Source organism: Malaclemys terrapin, chromosome 1 (assembly GCF_027887155.1).
Source record: "Malaclemys terrapin pileata isolate rMalTer1 chromosome 1, rMalTer1.hap1, whole genome shotgun sequence".
Taxonomy (NCBI): Eukaryota; Metazoa; Chordata; order Testudines; family Emydidae; genus Malaclemys; species Malaclemys terrapin.
In genome coordinates, this window is record NC_071505.1 from 264,908,560 (window position 1) to 264,927,274 (window position 18,715).

At 37.8% G+C, this 18,715-nt stretch overlaps 2 protein-coding genes across 3 annotated transcripts in view; one reads left to right on the forward strand and one right to left on the reverse strand.

The window, feature by feature from the left end:
- UBAC2 (UBA domain containing 2) overlaps nucleotides 1-18,715 on the forward strand; it is a 154,427-nt gene that overhangs the window by 102,289 nt on the left and 33,423 nt on the right. The window contains exons 5-6 of the mRNA XM_054012694.1: nucleotides 875-998; nucleotides 3,743-3,790. Coding sequence (XP_053868669.1) covers nucleotides 875-998; nucleotides 3,743-3,790 — 172 coding nt within the window. The remainder of the gene's footprint in view (nucleotides 1-874; nucleotides 999-3,742; nucleotides 3,791-18,715) is intronic.
- The window catches only part of GPR183 (G protein-coupled receptor 183), a 115,361-nt gene that overhangs the window by 41,731 nt on the left and 54,915 nt on the right, over nucleotides 1-18,715 (reverse strand). The window contains exon 1 of one of the 2 annotated variants that reach the window (XM_054012658.1): nucleotides 11-33. The exons of the other annotated variant lie outside the window; for it this stretch is intronic. The gene's annotated coding sequence lies outside the window, so the exon portion shown is untranslated. Of the gene's footprint in view, nucleotides 1-10; nucleotides 34-18,715 lie in introns of those variants that run through there. 2 annotated transcript variants of the gene reach the window in all.

Here is an 18,715-nt window from a genome sequence, read left to right on the forward strand (position 1 = left end):
TGCTACTCACCTGTTTGGAGCAAAAAAGCATCTTTGTCCTGAAGTAAGGTGGTGTTATTTTCCTTCCTGTTGGTGATCTATATAAAACAAAATATAAAAAAAAAGTTCCTAACTGTCAGGGTGGTTAAACATTGGAACAAATTGCCTAGGGAGGTTGTGGAATCTCCGTCTCTGGAGATATTTAAGAGTAGGTTAGATAAATGTCTATCAGGGATGGTCTAGACAGTATTTGGTCCTGCCATGCGGGCAGGGGACTGGACTCGATGACCTCTCGAGGTCCCTTCCAGTCCTATAATCTATGAATCTATGAAAACGTCTGCCCATGCCCCTGGTGGGTGAACTGAGCGAAAATTTTGAATCTCTTTCCCCCCACCCCACTGTACATACAGGAAGGTGTGTGGTTTCTTTTTCTTCTGCCTCTCCCATGCTGTGGAAGATACACTGTTAAATTATTTGCTGATGCCTCCATCACTCCGTCCCTTATCATTTATCTATTTTGACTGTATTTTTTTAGGGCAGGACCTTGTCTGATCTTTGTCTGTAAAGCATGTATTACACTTTGGGTGCTACATGAATAATGGCAATATGAGCAGGATCAGTCCTCAAACCGTATATAATGTCTTCAAGGCAAAGTGTGTATTTTGCCAAATAAAATGTCCTTGTTGCTAGTTTGACAAATAAGGAAAAAACAAAAAAGAATGACAGTATAAAAAGCCCAACTAAACATTGGGGAAAATAACCTACATAATGCAATTGACATTTTTGTATTTAAGAAATTAGGATAGGTATTAAGTTATTTGGAATTAATTTGTTAATTGAGACCTTTCGAAATCGTTTCTAATTACTGTCTACATTATTTTTTTTTCTTTCACAGCTTGGGTCCTGTATTTGCTTTGTTTGTACCATTTTTTTGCTCCATTCCAAGGATGCAAGTGACACAAATATTAGGCCAATTTCCCATCACAAACAAGACATTGGTCTATATACTGGGTTTACAGGTACAGTATGTGCTTCCTTGTTCACCTTTCATTGAATTAGCAGTGTAGCAGTTTATAATTTTGCATGCCCTCGAGCTAATTTTGTAATATTGCCACCCATACATTTCACCTTAGGCCCACATTTTAAAGGTGTTTAGGTGTTGCTGCGCTCAGTGTTGCAAAGCCTAACTGACTTAGGAGCTTAAATCTCATTTTAAAAAGGGTTTTAGGCTCTTAGGAGCCAAAATCCCATTGACAGTTGATGGGATTTAGGCTCCTAAATGCCTAAATCACTTTTGAAAATATGTTCACTGCAACTGTATGTGGTGGGTCCTTTGTTTAATTGGCTAGAAGAAAAGGGGTTGTTGTCCTTAGAAGGGCTTCCCTCTGCAATTGGTGGCAGAGATGGAGGAAGGGGAAGGTTTACCTGGAGAGATCAGGAAGGGGAGGTCGGCACTGCCTTTCCAGGTGACCAGAGAGGGAGGGCTTTGTACTCCAGGCAGTTCCAGAGAAGACTTCTCTGCCTGGGATTGGGCTGGCAACATCTACCCTCCTAAACATAGAATCAGAGTGGGCCAATCCCCCTCTTTTTCCTGCTCCCTTGATCCTCATACAAGGGGAGGGCAAGCGGGCCCAGGTTGGAAAGGAGGTCTGACAACAGACCTCCCAAACACATGGAAACGATTAAAGAAATAACGACGACTTACACACTACAATTTATTGCTGGCTATTCCCAGATATTTTACATAAATAAATTTGCTGCCTAATTAAACTACATCCATTGGCTCCTGTGTTTCTTCGAAGAAGTGGGCTGTAGTCCACGAAAGCTTATGCTCTAATAAATTTGTTAGTCTCTAAGGTGCCACAAGTACTCCTGTTCTTCTTTTTGCGGATACAGACTAACACGGCTGTTACTCTGAAACTTGTGTTTCTTCCAGCATCGCCAGACAATGAGATTTAGTCTCCTAAATCAGTTAGACATACCAACGCCTAAATACCCCAAATAATCTGTGCCCTCAGGCCTTATAACCCCACCTAAAACAAGGGGGACAAATATGTACAATAGGGATTTTTTATTGCCAGTGACCTACTGTGGTAGGATGAAATGAGCCAGTATGCAAGATTACTGCTATTTCATTAACTTCTATTTCTGTCATTCCCCAGAAAAAAAGGGGTAAACTCTAAGTTATGAAATATCTCTTATTTTGCTTAATCTTTTTTACTTTAACAAAAATCCTGATAGCTCAACCACTGTATTGATGTGACATTAACTGATTTTTTCTTATTTCCTTGTTTCCTGCCATGCGAAGCAGGAAAGAGTATATATAACTTTAATGTAACTTCACAGCAAGATTCTGCCTGTGTTTGACGGCAGCAAGAATCTGGTTGATTAAAGATTTTGATAGCTATATTTTATTTTCATACACAGCATTACCATTTGACAAATAAAACTTATGTGGAACATAATATCAAAAGCATAAAGAGGAAAACTAATGAGAAAATATTAAGTAGTCAGTAGATGAATATAGTAGCCACAAAAAGTTCTAAAAATGAATGGGTGATTTATATAACAGGAGACTTGCACATTTATAAGAAACGATGCCTATTTATATACATTCTAGACATATTCTCAAAAATATCTCAAACTACCATGGAAAGTACCAGTAAATGTATAATACATGGTTAAGTGTGTTTTGGGATGAATAGGCCAGTTTCAGAATACTGACTCATGTCCACTTCTCTAACAACCCTTCCTCCATCCTGTCTGTCCTTGAGCACTTGGAGGGTTTTTCTGCATTCTGCTCAAGCACCGCATTCTGCCTTGGTCCCTCTGAAATCTTATCTGCTTCTCTTTTCTGCCTCCATCAAAACCATATGAAAAAAACATCTCCCACTGAGTCCTTTCCCATCTTAATCACTGGCTTTTGCTGTCTTACCTTAGTTTCCTAACAAATAGATCACTGCTGCTGCCAACCACTCTGACTTCACTCGAACTTTCCCTGTTGCATTCACAACTGCTATTGCCACACTAAGAGTGAGGAGCACTCATTTGCCCTTTCTTCATTTGTGAATTATGATCTCATCTCAAGTCACCCTTTTTGCAGACAAATTCTGGAGAAAGTGGCCTCATTCTGGCTACCTCTCACAGAACAATCTCCTTTACCAATTTCAGTCTGGTTTTCGGCCCTTTCCTTGCACTGAGACTGACCTTCTCCAGGTGACTAAATACCTATACCTTAATTCAAATAATGGATTCCCTCTCTTGGGCGGAGAGGGATGGAGTAACTTCATTTCTTAAAACTTGACCTCCACTCTGGGCCACCTCCATGACTACACAGTTAAGAGTTGCTCCTTTAACTTATGCTGCCTCCTCTGTTTGGGACTCCTTTCCCTCTCCCTCTGAGCTGCTGAGTCACTTCCTTTGTTTAAATCTGTCTTTCAAACTTGTTTTTCTCTGTAGCTTATAAACTGACTTCCTGCAAAGCATTATGTTGAACTTAATAATGATAAATGAAAAGAAAATGCATAGTATTGTGGGAAAAGAACAGCTGTCAGATCCCACCTGCTTTTTCCATCTCTTTTAGTTCTGGAGTATGCCACTGCTATTATGGAACTGAATTTATGCAAAAATGGATGACTCTGACTGTTTACTTTGAGAAGATAGACACAAGTCCTACCATAATACTAGGGGATAGTAAATCCACAAACAACGTCTGTGTAAATACTAATACCCATATTAAAATCATTACTCTTATATCTTCCAGCTCGTAACCTCTGGTTCCCACATCTGGATTGTAGCTGTAAGTGGACTGGTAAGTATTACCATTTCAAAAATGGTGTGTGATGTTTTAGAGCACTTTGATAAATTTATGTTCCAACCTATTGATGCTCTAAAAATAATCTTGTATCTTATTGTAAAAGCGTGGAGGTTTTTTATTTTTACTAAACATATTTGTGCAAATTATCCAGTTTCCGAGCAGCAGCAAATTATGAACAATAATGGAAATTAAAATTCTAGTATTAAATTCAGAAGTCCTAGGACACTGGCTAGACTGATGCTAAAGACAGATTGACAATAGAAGTGTCTTCTTTATAAAGAGTAACCAGACTGTCTTGGCTAAAATGTGCAGGTTGGCATCATTTTCTCAGAATATCATTTTAGTGCAGTGTGTGTAGCTTTAGACACATCATGATTAATATTCACAATACAGTAGAAATGTTAATTCTAATAAAGTATTTGTTTATATTTATTCACCCAAGTATTTTATTGTTATCTGTTTTTAAGAGATTGCAGGCTTTTATTTTAACATTCAGTTCTCTAGCCTTTTCATTGTGATGATGTAAATTCATGTTTTGCCTTCCTTGTAGAAGGTGAGTAAAACAACCGTTTGCCACCATATAGTAGCAGTAAGAAAGGTGTGAAATAAGTTTCCCCACCTTAGCTCAGTGAGGTGTGCAGTCTGCCCCTCTGTTATCCTCTTCACCTTAGTTGTTAACACTGGGACACTTTTAAATGATGATACAGTTTACAGTGCAATCAAGATGCTTCTTAAAATATGTTTTTTTGAACATCCTGTGCTCCCAGAAGTGAGACACTGAGATTCTTCTTTTAAACTTTGAATGTCCTCGAAATTTCTTTAGGAATGACACAGCTTTCTGGTGTTAAAATGCTGGCTCTGTGAAATGGCTCTTATGACTCACTGAAAGTTGGAACCTCTCTCAAAGCAGCTCAACATTAGACCACCTAATTTTGAACATGAATAGCATGCTCATGTTCTCAGCATGAACATTTTGAGGTACGCCTTTTGTTGGTAGATCAGAAATTTGGCAATAACTTATGCTCACAGGTAGGTCCTATCAACTAGAACTTTCAGGAGATAGGTAAGCACAGACCTAAATATATAAGACGAGCCAGGTATCATTTCCACAGCCCAGTAAACATGTATCCATTTCCAAAGCCTATTCTAAATTATACTGTGAGCTGGTAGGATGACTGAGCAGAAACAAAATGCAGCTACAGGCAGCAAAATCTGTTCAGCAGTTCAATATTTTTATAAATGTAACTAAAACCAAGGTAACATAAGCAAAAAGAGTAACTAACAAACCAAAGCTTCTGAATTTTGGAGATCAGCCCCACCCTGAGCGCCTGAGTAAGGAGCTGTGACTAAAGCTGTCTTCCTGTTACTTCGGAGGCTCTTTTTATAGCCCTTCCTTTTGCACGGGTGTTCGGGGGGGGAAAGGGAAGCTGAATTTGACACCATATGTACTGGACAGTAGGGCAATGTGTTTGCACCCTGTCATACAGATCTTGAAGGAAACTTACTGCCTGATGGGTTTTTGTTTTTTTAGAATGCGTGATGTAATACTTACCAGAATATCCATTTTCAAAGATTGTACAGTTTCTCTGAACTGAGACATCTGTAATAAAATGTACTTGTGTGTTTTGTTTCAGTTCTTTTTCAGAAACAAAATGTTTTAAAAAAATGTAAGTTGATCAAGTCTGATTTTCATTGGTAGCAAGTTGATAGGACTGAACTGAACTTTCAGTTAGAATAAATGCTTCAAAATATCATTTAACTTTTCATGTCATTTTAAGTCAACACCTAGTTTATAGCTCTGAATCAAGTCATTAGTACAAATTGATATTTTTCAGTCCATAATACTTATGCAAGACATGCTTTGCCTGTATCATCGGCTGAAGGACTGATCAGAAGATCAGTGTTGTAATTCAGAAAACAAATACATCTCCTGTATTCCAGATGTCTCTTGCATAACATAACCATCACTCTGCTATATATAAGCAGTTGCTTCCTTTTTTTTTTTTTTAGAAAGAGAGAGAGAAAAGTGGTAATTTTGCAGCTTAGAAAACAGTTGAGAGTAAAATGTTATTACATTAAATGTAAAGTCTGCATTTACAGTGGTTCATATTTCACCATTTAACACTGCAAAAACTTTTGATAACATCTGTGTGTATATTTCTGCAAGGTATTTAATATTTTGATTTGGCAAACTATATATTTGTGTGTTTGTGACAATTGTACTACTCTTGATTGTCTGTAACTGATTAGTCAGTTTGGACCAGATTTTGAGAACTGTGCATGGAGACTTGCACATGCAAAATGTCATGTATTTGAGTCCGTAGTCATGACAGTCAGTTAGATGTGTAACTGATCATTTGCACACAGTTACTGCATTTGAGTGCCCATTGTGTTAATTAAAAAGACAAATTAGGCACCCAAATGCCTGAGCATAGTGTCATTTTGAAATCTGGCTCTTGTTGAAATTCTGCTCTCATCAAGCATCGAAATGTGTTCTGCTTCATTTCTGAATAGTTGTCAAGTTCTCATATATTTTGTTTCGGCCAATTAAGTTCTCTTTTACAAGTTAAATATCAAGTACAAAACCAAATGAGTCCATTCAACTAAATGATGACTGATGATATACATGTGTAAGTTACCAAGCAAAACTGATGAGCTGGGTCCCTTCTAAAAGAAATTTCTCACTCTGGGCCAGGTCAGCCCCCAAAGAGCTACAAGCGCAGGTGCACTTCACACACAAATTTCCCTCTTTCCATGTGGAAGTGAGAGTAGTGCTACCTATGCAACTCTGTTTCTTCCTCTCCTTGCCCTGTCTGGATATTATTTGATTGGAGCTCTTCATACTTGAGCTGGAGTAGGGGAGGATATTCCTCTCTGCACCATCATTCCCTGCAAAACTCTTAGGTTTCTGAGCAAAAAAAGACAGACTGGAAGTAATACAACTTTGAGTTGTTCCTCCTCCTGTGTTCCTTCTCAGTAGCTACTGAATAGTTTGAGGGGGACCCAGTAGTGACAAAAATACACATATCTACAAATATATCTATAGATATGGCATGTATAGTTACTGGAACATTTTGGAAAGTTTGTAGTATGAAGTTGGATTGCTCCCAACATCTTTAATAGCAGAATCACAGATCTGGTGTAGTATCTGCAAGTTGGGTATATGTTCTATCATCAGAATTGAAGGGAAAAAAATCCTGTTTCTAGCTTGGCTTCAAGTACATCTTTCTGGATTGTTGAATTTGTATCCGTGTAGAATACACATTAGAGGCTACTTTTTTACTCTACAAGATCAAAATAGGTATTTTTCAGTACCATTGCTTGTAATTACTATTAAAATACAGAATCCTGCTCACATCTCTTGTATACCAGTATGTGCCTGGTCATTTCAGCTATTGAGAGGACAGAATGTCCTCCACTAACAAGTTTCATGGAAGTTTCTCTGCAAACAGTACGATATAGGAAAAAAGTATTGTCAACACTTACACAGTGTTGACATAAAAATTAACATATAATGCTAATCTTTCAAGAACTTAGGGACCTACTTTAAAATTTAGTTTCTTGTAATTGGCTTTGTCGGGGGTGTGATACGTTTGGTGCATCCAAAAAAGAAATACTTAGGGTATGTCTTCACTGCCAACATTAAAGCGCTGCCGCAGCAACACTTTAACATGGCTGTGTAGTCGCAGCACCAGCGCTAGGGGACAGTTCTCCCAGCGCTTTAAAAAAACCACCCCCATGAGGGGAGTAGCTCCCAGCGCTGTGCACTGTCTACACTGCCATTTGACAGCGCTGAAACTTGCATCAAACTGTTTTATATGGATAGACATATTTCTGGAAGCAATTTATATCATCAAAACAGGCAGCTGCAAGCTATACGGGTGATACACCGTACACTAACTTTTAATGTTAGAACATGGACTTTTGTCTTTGTTACATTTAATTTCAACCAACAGTCTTCTCAACTGGTTTATCCAATCTCATTGCGCAACCAAGTTAAGCCTGGAAACAAAAAGGTTTCTTTCTTTTTTTTTTTTTTGTAAACAAGTACAGCTTCTTAAAATGGCCTGTCTACTTCTATGCTGCATTAAACACGCGAAAATCAGCTTCTCTCTAAAGAAGTACATTTCTGATTGGCTGTCAGTTTATATTTCTCATTGTTATACTCTTGCAGGATTGAAATATGAGGGGCATGTCAAGGCTCCCTCAATATTAGCTACAGCATAACTGCGACAAGAGCTAATCTCAGGTTGGTACCAACAGATGAGATTTCCCAACCGCAACATGGAGTTCCCTCTGTACATATACATAAGATTATCATCACACAGTTCTACATATCAAGGTTTCTGCTATCTATGTTGCAAGGGGCTGTATTTAGTGGAAAATTGAGTCTGTTAGAGCCTCTTCCCTTTTTGTGGTGTAAGTGTTGAAATGTCTTGTCTTTCACCCAGTGTAATGTGTGTCAATTTCGTAGTAGTTTGCTTTCAAAATAGGCTGTACTACATTCATCTCAGTATCTGGGATAGTCTGAGTCTTCTCTATGCCATCACCAAATTGGATACTGTCTCAGACTCTGGGGCATTTAGTTTTCAACATTCTTCACTTTAAAAGTACTGAATTTCCTTGAAATTTGACTTGCTTTATAGATATCATTGAAACTTAAAAACCAAACCTACTCTGAAGTCTGTGTGTACTCTATTATAATTTACTAAATTGAACGTTCTAATATTACTTTATATTTGTATTGTACTATATATTGTATGTTTTGGGGAAATGATATAAACACTGTATTTTAAGATATCAGCACAAGGGGACAGAATTAAGGTAGAAAGTTCTACCTTAACTCTGCGTTTTCTGACTTCTGAATGCTTGATTTCTCAACCTTGACATTGCATTAATAGTATTCTTTTGCATGGACTACAAATAAAAATGATTACATATTTAGAGATGGGTGTTGGGTTGGTTTTTCTGTTTATTTAGTAACCAGTGTGCCAAGGCTTCTTTTTCTAGTGGTGGTCACTTCAGTGGTTGGTCTGTCCTTCTTGGAGGAGACTGGGAAGGGTGAGAAGCAAAGCATTTAATCAGTGCTTTCATGTTTTGAGATATCTTACTGTGATAGTAAGAATGAAATCATCAAACTAATTATTTGAAGAGATCTGGGGAATGGTTAGTTCTCAAAATAATTTGACTATGATGTAATACAGTTTCCCTTGCACTGAAGATGAAAGCATAAACCTTACTAAGGGCTTGTCCGTGCTTGCAGCGCTGCAGCTGTAGTGCTTAGTGAAGATGTTACCTGCACCAAGGGGAGAGCTTCGGGATTAGGTTCGATATAACTACGTCTCTCAGGGGTGTGAGAAATCCATACCTCTGCCAGCATAAGTGTAGACCAAGCCTTAGACTGAAAATTTGTCATGGCTTGAAATTACACCTTGACCAGTACATACCTAAGGCATGTCTTTTTAGCTGGGGAGGGAAGGAGATACTGTTTTTCAATACACTTGTTTATGCTCTCCATAAGAAGAGGAATTATTTTTCCAAGTGGGTTTCATACACATTTTTAGTACTTTCTAGTGACATGACCATACTTACAATGTGCCTTCAACAAATCTAAAACTACTGCTAAAATGGAGGCCTGATTATGGTACAAAATAATACACTAGGCTGTTTGTGCTATTTAATGTGTATTTAAAAGACTGAATCTACCCCCACAAGTAAGTCTTGCCCCAAATCCTGCCCCAAATCCTACCCCACCCTGAAATCAAATATTTCAGAGTTAGTTATATATGTGTATCTTGGTGCAAAATCAGAACACATGTAGCTATGAATTTTCCTGGAGTTCTCTAGGACTTATGCTTCAGATAATTCTACTTGCATTTAGGTAGTTATTCTATGCAGCCTTTTAGGCTTAGGTCATTTACAGAAGCATCAGCTGAATAACAATAGGCTTAGGTTATCAAAATGTACAGTAAAGTATACATTAATAATGTTTTATGTCATTGACTTCTGAAGCCAAACAAAATTTGCATTGGAGTCTGAATTGGCTTTAATGGTGCAGCTCAGGATGAGAGTATGTTCTAGAAACTATTTGTCAGACATTTGCCTTCAGTACTTTAGAGTTACACTGATGTAACAGAAGGCACAATATTGGCCCTATTTTCCAAAGTTAAATGGTATTGTATATCGCTGTAGATAGTGCACTGAAAACTGAGGCAGCAGATTTTATTTATGTATATAGTAAGGGTACATATGTGGAGATTCATATTTAGGGCTCTGACATTCAGATTCATTTTCACACAATTCTTTCATTCTGTTAAAGTTTAAAGTAGGCCATTATGCAACAGTACAGTGCACTAGCCCTTTTTTTTTGTTTGTGTATATTATTCTGGCTTTTATTCAGGAGAGTAGTTAAGCACATAGGCAATGTTGCCAGCTCTTGCAATTTTATCATGCGTCTACAATATTTTATGTAGTTCTTAAAGCCCCAGTTGCTGGAATCTAGGGATTGCATGAGAATCTCAGCTTTCTTTCTTTTTTTAAAGTAAGTTTTTAGCCTTTATGCTTGTGGACAAAAGCTTGAAAATGTGAAGCAATGTGTATCTGAAAGCTTCAGAAACCAGAAAAGAACCCCACATTTACTATTTTTAAAAAGATCATGATTTTTAGCCAATCTCATGATTTTTAAAGGCCTGAGGTTGGCAATACTGTATATGTTACTTTAAGCATGAGAGTAGGTCTACTGAAGTCAGAAAATCTACTCTCACTTGTTTAAAGTTATATACATGCTTATGTATTTTTCTAAATTGGAATGTCTATTTTTAAGCAGTAAAGAGTGATTTATGTGGTCTCCAGCCTCTGAAGGTATTGCCTAGGAGAGATTTAGAGCAATGAACTGGTAACTTAGCATTTTGAACACAAACAGAAGAATGGAAGGGATGGGTGAAAAAAATGTATGAAATAATTGGGTGTGAGAGGAGGAAGCAAATCAAAGGTCAGGGAAATGAAAAAATAAATGAGGGGAGTGTTGGGGGAAGTGGAATAACCAAATGGGAAGTACATCGGGGAGAAATGTATAGAATAATAAGTCATGGAAAAAGTTGAGGAAGTCAGATATGGGGAAGGAAAGGCATCACAACCTTAAAATACAAACACATGCTTTGTTACAGTACCAGTGTCTTGTTAGTTTTTCTGGTTTATACATTATAAACATTTTATATAGGAAAGGTGTCTATTGACTTGAGAGAGGAAAGTCAACAAAGAGAGTGAGTGTGTTAGAGTTGGAAGTCATCACTGGAAGACTAAAAGATAAAAGGGCAAACAAGGCAGATGACAACAGATACAGTCTCACCTCCTGAGGAAACACCTTCTAGTCATCAGTGTCTGTTGTAATTACATCAAAACAAAAATGAGGAGCCCACAGAAATGTGCATTTAGGAAAACCTGTGTTGAATAGACAACAAGATTTTATGTAAGGAAGGCTTGGCCAAGAGGTATGCGGATAGTGCTCTGTGCTGCCATAGAAGAAATCTAAATTAAACTACCACTTTTGGTCTCAAGTACAGGTTACGAATGGATGAATGTACTGTGGAGGCAGTACATTCAGCTCAGGGATTGCATTTGGTCTTTCAATAGTGACCCCCAGACACTAAAGGAGTTACATTAATGGATTCCAGAAAGAATGGACTTCAAAGAGAACAAGCTCACATGTCACTAACTTCCCAGACTGCAATAAGGGTAGGGTGAAAGGACGGGACATATATTTGGAGCAAAATAAATCCTAGCTGTGATACAGGCCAATTATTAGATGGAGATGGTAAAATTGTTAATGATAATGCAGAAAAGGCAGGTGCGTTCAGTAAATATTTCTGTTCTGTATTTGGGATGTAGCAGGATGATGTACTCGTATCACATGAGGATGAAGAAATACTTTCTATTCCATTAGACTAGGGAGGATATTAAACAACATTTGCAAGGGATATACATTTTTAAATCAGCAGACCAAGATAACTTGAACCCAAGGTACTAAAAGAGTTGGCTGAGGGGACCTCTGGCCTGCTGAATACCAGGAAAATTCCAGAAGATTGGAAAAGTGCTAATGTTGTGCTGATATTCAAAAAGGATGAAAGGATGATCAAGGTGTAACTGTAGGTCAATTATCTTGACATGAATTCCAGGCAGAATAATGTAAAAGATAATACATGATTGATTTGATAATAATTAAATAATAGGAATATAATTAATGCTAGTCAGCTTGGTTTCATAGAAAATTGATCATGTCAAACAAACCTGATTTAATTCTTTGAGATTACAAATTTGATAAAGGCAACTGCATAGATGTAATATACTTTGACTTTTGTCAGGCCTTTGACTTAGTACCACACAATATTCAGCTTAAAATGTTAGCATTATACAATATTAATAAAGCACATGTTGAGTGGATTAAGGACTGGCTAACTGATCTCAGAAACTAGTTGTCAATGGGGAATCATCAAATCTAGGGGTTTCTTATGGGGATCCATGGATACTGGTATTAGGCTTGATGCTATTCAACATTTTCATCAATAAATATAAAATCACTGCTGATAAAATTAGTGGCTGTCACAAAGATTGGCAGAATGGTAAATAATGATGAGACATGCAGTCACATGGAGTGTTTGGTTTGCTTGGTAATCTCAGCCCATTCAAACAAAATGGCTCTTGATATAGCTAAATGCGAAGTCATACATCTAGGAACAAGGAATGCAGGTCATACTTACAGAATGGGGAACTATATCCTGGAAAGCAGTGACTCTGAAAAGGATTTAGGGGGTCATAGTGGAAAAACTTGGCATGATGCTATAGCAAAAAGGGTTAACGCAATACTTGGATGTATAAAAAGGGGAGTAGTGAGTAGTAGGGAGGTGATTTTTACCTCTGTATACGACATTGACGAGACAGATACACTACTGTGACTAGTTCTGGTGTCCACATTTTTAAAAGGATATTGAACAAAAGAGACACAAAAATGATTTGAGGGCTGCCGCACAATCACAAACTAAACTAATTGAGCTTTTTAAATTTATCAAAAAGAAGACTGAGAAGTGACTTGATTATGCTGTATAAGTAGGACCTGATATTTTTTCCCCATGAAGATAAAGGGCTCTTCAACGTAATGGCTGGAGGTTAAATCCAGACAAATTCAGATTAGTAGTAAGGCACACATTTTTAACACTGAATGTGATTAATCACTGGAACAAAATACCAAACAAAGTGGTAGATTCTCTATCTCTTGATGTCTTCAAATCGAGACTGGATGCCTTTTTGAAAGATATGCTTTAGTCACACACAAGTTACTGTTGCAATTCTGGTCTGTGTTATACAGGAGGTCATAGTACATCATTAAATGTTCCCTTCTGACTTTAAAATCTTTGAATCTATGTGAACACGGGACGATTAAACAGAAAAACTTTCCATGAGCAGAACTTTCCACACTGGTCTATCCATTGCTTATTTCCCTTAGTTTTCCTTTTTTAATGGATTTCAGATAAAGCTCGTTAAATTGTAAACATTTCACTTAGTAAAATAGTACAGAAATGCCTGTCACGTAGAGTGTCGTCTTAGAGCTTCTGTGTTTGTTTTACCAAATGTAAAAGAAACCACAGCTACTTCCTTTATCTTAAAGGGCTAATGTTTGGGGGGAGGCCTTAGGAGGTAGTTGACTTTGTGTGTGTGTCTGGGAGCGGGATTTAGAAATTTATGTTAAGGACTAGCAGAAAGACATAAAGTTAAGAAATTGTAAAAGAAAATAAATAATAAAAGATCTTTTCAGAGCAAGGGCCCCATATCTTCAATGTGCTAAATATTTTGTAACATGGTGAGTGTCCTCTCAGCACGCTGTAGAAGTGGGTCCTAAAATTGTGTTGGAAAACATTGTAAGTGATGATGTTCAAACTACCAGAAAGTCAATCAACCCAGATAAATTTTACTTTGGCAGATCAAAATTCCAAATGTTTTATGTTCCTACTGTTTTTTGTTTTGTTTTAGCAACTGCCAGCAAGTACTTGCACAGTGATTTTGCTTTTTAAAATTTTTAAACTTCTGAATACTTGTTGCTATGTGGGCAATAGCCTTTCAACAATGAGACATATATTGTTTAATGTCAGATACATACAGTTTGATCACTGAATGACTGTAATTAATATAATTTACTGGTAAATTAATAGACCTTAACCACTAGAGATTCTCAAAAGGTCAGTAACAAAAATAAAATATTTTTTTTACAAAAAGAAGAGTAACTCAAAATTTCTATACCTATCCTTTTTCAAGTCTTGTTTTTAAGATGATACAAACCAAACTCTGCATGTGAATTCGTTGAAGAGGAAGTTCTTTAGAAATATGTGATATTAAAATGTGGGCGTGACATTAAACCAAGCTGCATCACAAGATATATTCACTGTACCTAATTCCACTCTTGAAGAGTTTGTTGGAAATATGCAAATAATCTCTTCCTCAAAAGATTAGACTTCATGAAAATATTTTTAGAACTAAGTGAGTGATGTGTTAAAAGGTGCGTGCACGTCCAGCTAATAGCTTTATAACTGCAGTAGTAAATCACGAAGGATCTGATGTGACACTAAAGAAAAAATTAACAAATATGGAAGTGGTAGGATGAATTAACAGTGTACATTTAAACAGTGTTTTTCACAATTGAATGCATTCTTCCATGCATTTATGCTTTTTGAGACATTTTAGTGTCCTGCAGGTCAACTATGCAGGCTCACTGTGCTGCAGAGAACTCTTCCTTCAAATTTTATATTTGCCAGGAAGTATATTTTGGACACAGGAGGAAGGGTGACCCAGTTGTGGGGGCACTGGCCTGCGACATAGACTTTCTGTATGACTTTGGGCAAGTCACTTAGCCTCTCTGTGCCTCAGTACCCCATCTGCAAATTGGGGGAGGGAGGAAGATGGGAACTGCCAGGGGCAAAAAACCACCTGTTGAAACATCATGAAAATGACACCCAATGACTAAGCTAGTCACAGGTTACACATGCACACATTTTGGACACACAAGCGGTATATAAGAACATAAGAACAGCCGTACTGGGTCAGACCAAAGATCCATCTAGCCCAGTATGCTGTCTACCGACAGTGGCCAATGCCAGATACCCCAGAGGGAGTGAACCTAATGATCAAGTGATCTCTCTCCTGCCATCCATCTCCATCCTCTGACAGAGGCTAGGGACACCATTCCTTACCCATCCTGGCTAATAGCCATTAATGGACTTAACTACCATGAATTTATCCTGTTCTCTTTTAAACGCTGTTATAGTCCTAGCCTTCACAACCTCCTCAGGTAAGGAGTTCCGCAAGTTGACTCTGCTCTGCGTGAAGAAGAACTTCCTTTTATTTGTTTTAAATCTGCTGCCTATTAATTTCATTTGGTGACCCCTAGTTCTTGTATTATGGGAATAAGTAAATAACTTTTCCTTATACACTTTCTCTACATCACTCATGATTTTATATACCTCTATCATATACCTCCTTATTCTCCTCTTTTCCAAGCTGAAGAGTCCTAGCCTCTTTAATCTCGCCATATATGGGACCCGTTCCAAACCCTTAATCATTTTAGTTGCCCTTTTCTGAACCTTTTCTAGTGCCAGTATTTCTTTTTTGAGATGAGGAGAGCACATTTGTACGCAGTATTCGAGATGTGGGTGTACCATTGATTTATATAAGGGCAATAGTATATTCACAGTCTTATTCTCTATCCCCTTTTTAATGATTCCTAACATCCTGTTTGCTTTTTTGATCGCCTCTGCACACTGCGTGGACATCTTCAGAGCACTATCCACGATGACTCCAAGATCTTTTTCCTGACTCGTTGTAGCTAAATTAGCCCCCATCATATTGTATGTATAGTTGGGGTTATTTTTTCCAATGTGCATTACTTTACATTTATCCACATTAAATTTCATTTGCCATTTTGTTGCCCAATCACTTCGTTTTGTGAGATCTTTTTGAAGTTCTTCACAGTCTGCTTTGGTCTTAACTATCTTGAGCAGTTTAGTATCATCTGCAAACTTTGCCACCTCACTGTTTACCCCTTTCTCCAGCTCATTTATGAATAAGTTGAATAGGATTGGTCCTAGGACTGACCCTTGGGGAACACCACTAGTTACCCCTCTCCATTCTGAGAATTTACCATTTATTCCTACCCTTTGTTCCCTGTCTTTTAACCAGTTCTCAGTCCATGAAAGGACCTTCCCTTTTATCCCATGACAGCTTAATTTACATAAGAGCCTTTGGTGAGGGACCTTGTTAAAGGCTTTCTGGAAATCTAAGTACACTGTGTCCACTGGATCCCCCTTGTCCACATGTTTGTTGACCCCTTCAAAGAACTCTAATAGATTAGTAAGACACGATTTCCCTTTACAGAAACCATGTTGACTATTGCTCAACAGTTTATGTTTTTCTATGTATCTGACAATTTTATTCTTAACTATTGTTTCAACTAATTTGCCCAGTACCAACGTTAGACTTACCGGTCTGTAATTGCTGGGATCACCTCTAGAGCCCTTTTTAAATATTGGTGTTACATTAGCTAAATTCCAGTCATTGGGTACAGAAGCCGATTTAAAGGACAGATTACAAACCTTAGTTAATAGTTCTGCAACTTCACATTTGAGTTCTTTCAGAACTCTTGGGTGAATGCCATCTGGTCCTGGTGACTTGTTAATGTTGAGTTTATCAATTAATTCCAAAACCTCCTCTAGTGACACTTCAGTCTGTGACAGTTCCTCAGATTTGTCACCTACAAAAGCCGGCTCAGGTTTGGGAATCTCCCTAACATCCTCAGCCGTGAAGACTGAAGCAAAGAATCCATTTAGTTTCTCCGCAATGACTTTATCATCTTTAAGCGCTCCTTTTGTATCTCAATGATCATCAAGGGGCCCCACTGGCTGTTTGGCAGGCTTCCTGCTTCTCATGTACTTAAAAAAACATTTTGTTATTACCTTTGGAGTTTTTGGCTAGCCGTTCTTCAAACTCCTCTTTGGCTTTTCTTATTACATTCTTGCACTTAATTTGGCAGCGTTTATGCTCCTTTCTATTTGCCTCACTAGGATTTGACCTCGACTTTTTAAAGGAAGTCTTTTTATCTCTCACTGCTTCTTTTACATGATTGTTAAGCCACGGTGGCTCTTTTTTAGTTCTTTTACTGTGTTTCTTAATTTGGGGTATACATTGAAGTTGGGCCTCTATTATGGTGTCTTTAAAAAGCGCCCATGCAGCTTGCAGAGATTTAACTTTAGTCACTGTACCTTTTAACTTCTGTTAAACTAACCCCCTCATTTTTGCATAGTTCCCCCTTTTGAAATTAAATGCCACAGTGTTGGGCTGTTGAGATGTTCTTCCCACCACAGGGATGCTGAATGCTCTTTTACCACTCTTTTTCCTCTAGCTCCCTCACCTACTAGTCTTCTCTCTCACTCTCTGCTTTTTGTTCTGTGATTTAGTATAGATCTTACATTATGGTAATAACCATTTACTATAAAAATATATAAATTTATATAAAATTTTGTCAGGATAGTTATTTCTAACCCTCTTTGGTGCACTCTATCCCTTCTGGGACAAAAACATTTTAAGGTACCGAAACTATACATGTTGTCCCTTGGTTGTGTGCTGTTAGTGACTCAGAGCTATGATTGTATCTGAAATCGGCATGGAGATTATTCTGGTTTGTGGTTAAAACACCATTAGTCACACTGCAGGATTTGTCAAGCCTGATATATATTTTCCTTTAACTGTGATCACTTGCTTTGTGTTTTGTTCTTGTTGCGGATGTAACATTATGCTGTTACCTACTGAGCTCATTTAAGTTCTAGCTTGTTTTGAAAATCAATGCTTTTTAAAAAATGGACAGATGAGAGCTCCATAGTTTCTACTAGTTGTTCTGGATAGTAAAGAAAAATGTTGAGCGGGTACTCATATTATGGTGCTTATAGCCATAGGCTAGTTTCTGATGATATTGGCAAGTTTCTGGTATAGGTTTAGTTCCCTTATAATAGATTTTTAGTAGAGATGTGGGACATAGTTGAGAGGAAATAAAAAAGCTTCCACTCCCATGCCCAATCTTGGTCTAGGTTTGGAAGCCAATCAAAACCTTTCTTTGATTATGGGGAAGTTAATTTCAGTTCAAGCTAAATATGAGTCAACGGTGTAACGCTGTTGCAAAAAGCAAACATCATTCTGGGATGTATTAACAGGGGTATTGTAAACAAGACATGAGAAGTAATTCTTCCGCTCTACTCTGCACTGATTAGGCCTCAACTAGAGTATTGTGTCCAGTTCTGGTGCCTCATTTCAGGAAAGATATGGACAAATTGGAGAAAGTCCAGAGAAGAGCAACAAAAATGATTAAAGGTCTAGAAAACATGATCTACGAGGGTAGACTGAAAAAATTGGGTTTGTTTAGTCTGCAGAAGAGAAGACTGAGAGGGGACATAAGTTTTCAAGTACATAAAAAGTTGTTACAAGGAGGAGGGAGAAAAATTGTTCTTAACTTCTGAGGATAGGACAAGAAGCAATGGGCTTAAATTGCAGCAAGGGCGGTTTAGGTTGGATATTAGGAAAAACTTCCTGTCAGAGTGGTTAAGCACTGGAATCAATTGCCTAGCGAGGTTGTGGAATCTTCATCATTGGGGATTTTTAAGAGCCGGTTGGACAAACACCTGTCAAAGATGGTCTAGATAATACTTAGTCCTGTCTTGAGTGCAGGGGACTGGACTAGATGACCTCTTGAGGTCCCTTCCAGTTCTGATTCCTTTGGGAACACAGGATATGGGATTTCTATGGGTATCCAGTGAACAGGGGCTAGATACACTTAGACTGCCTAAGTGGTGATCAGGCTGGTTGTGTTAAGGAGCTAGCGAGTACAGG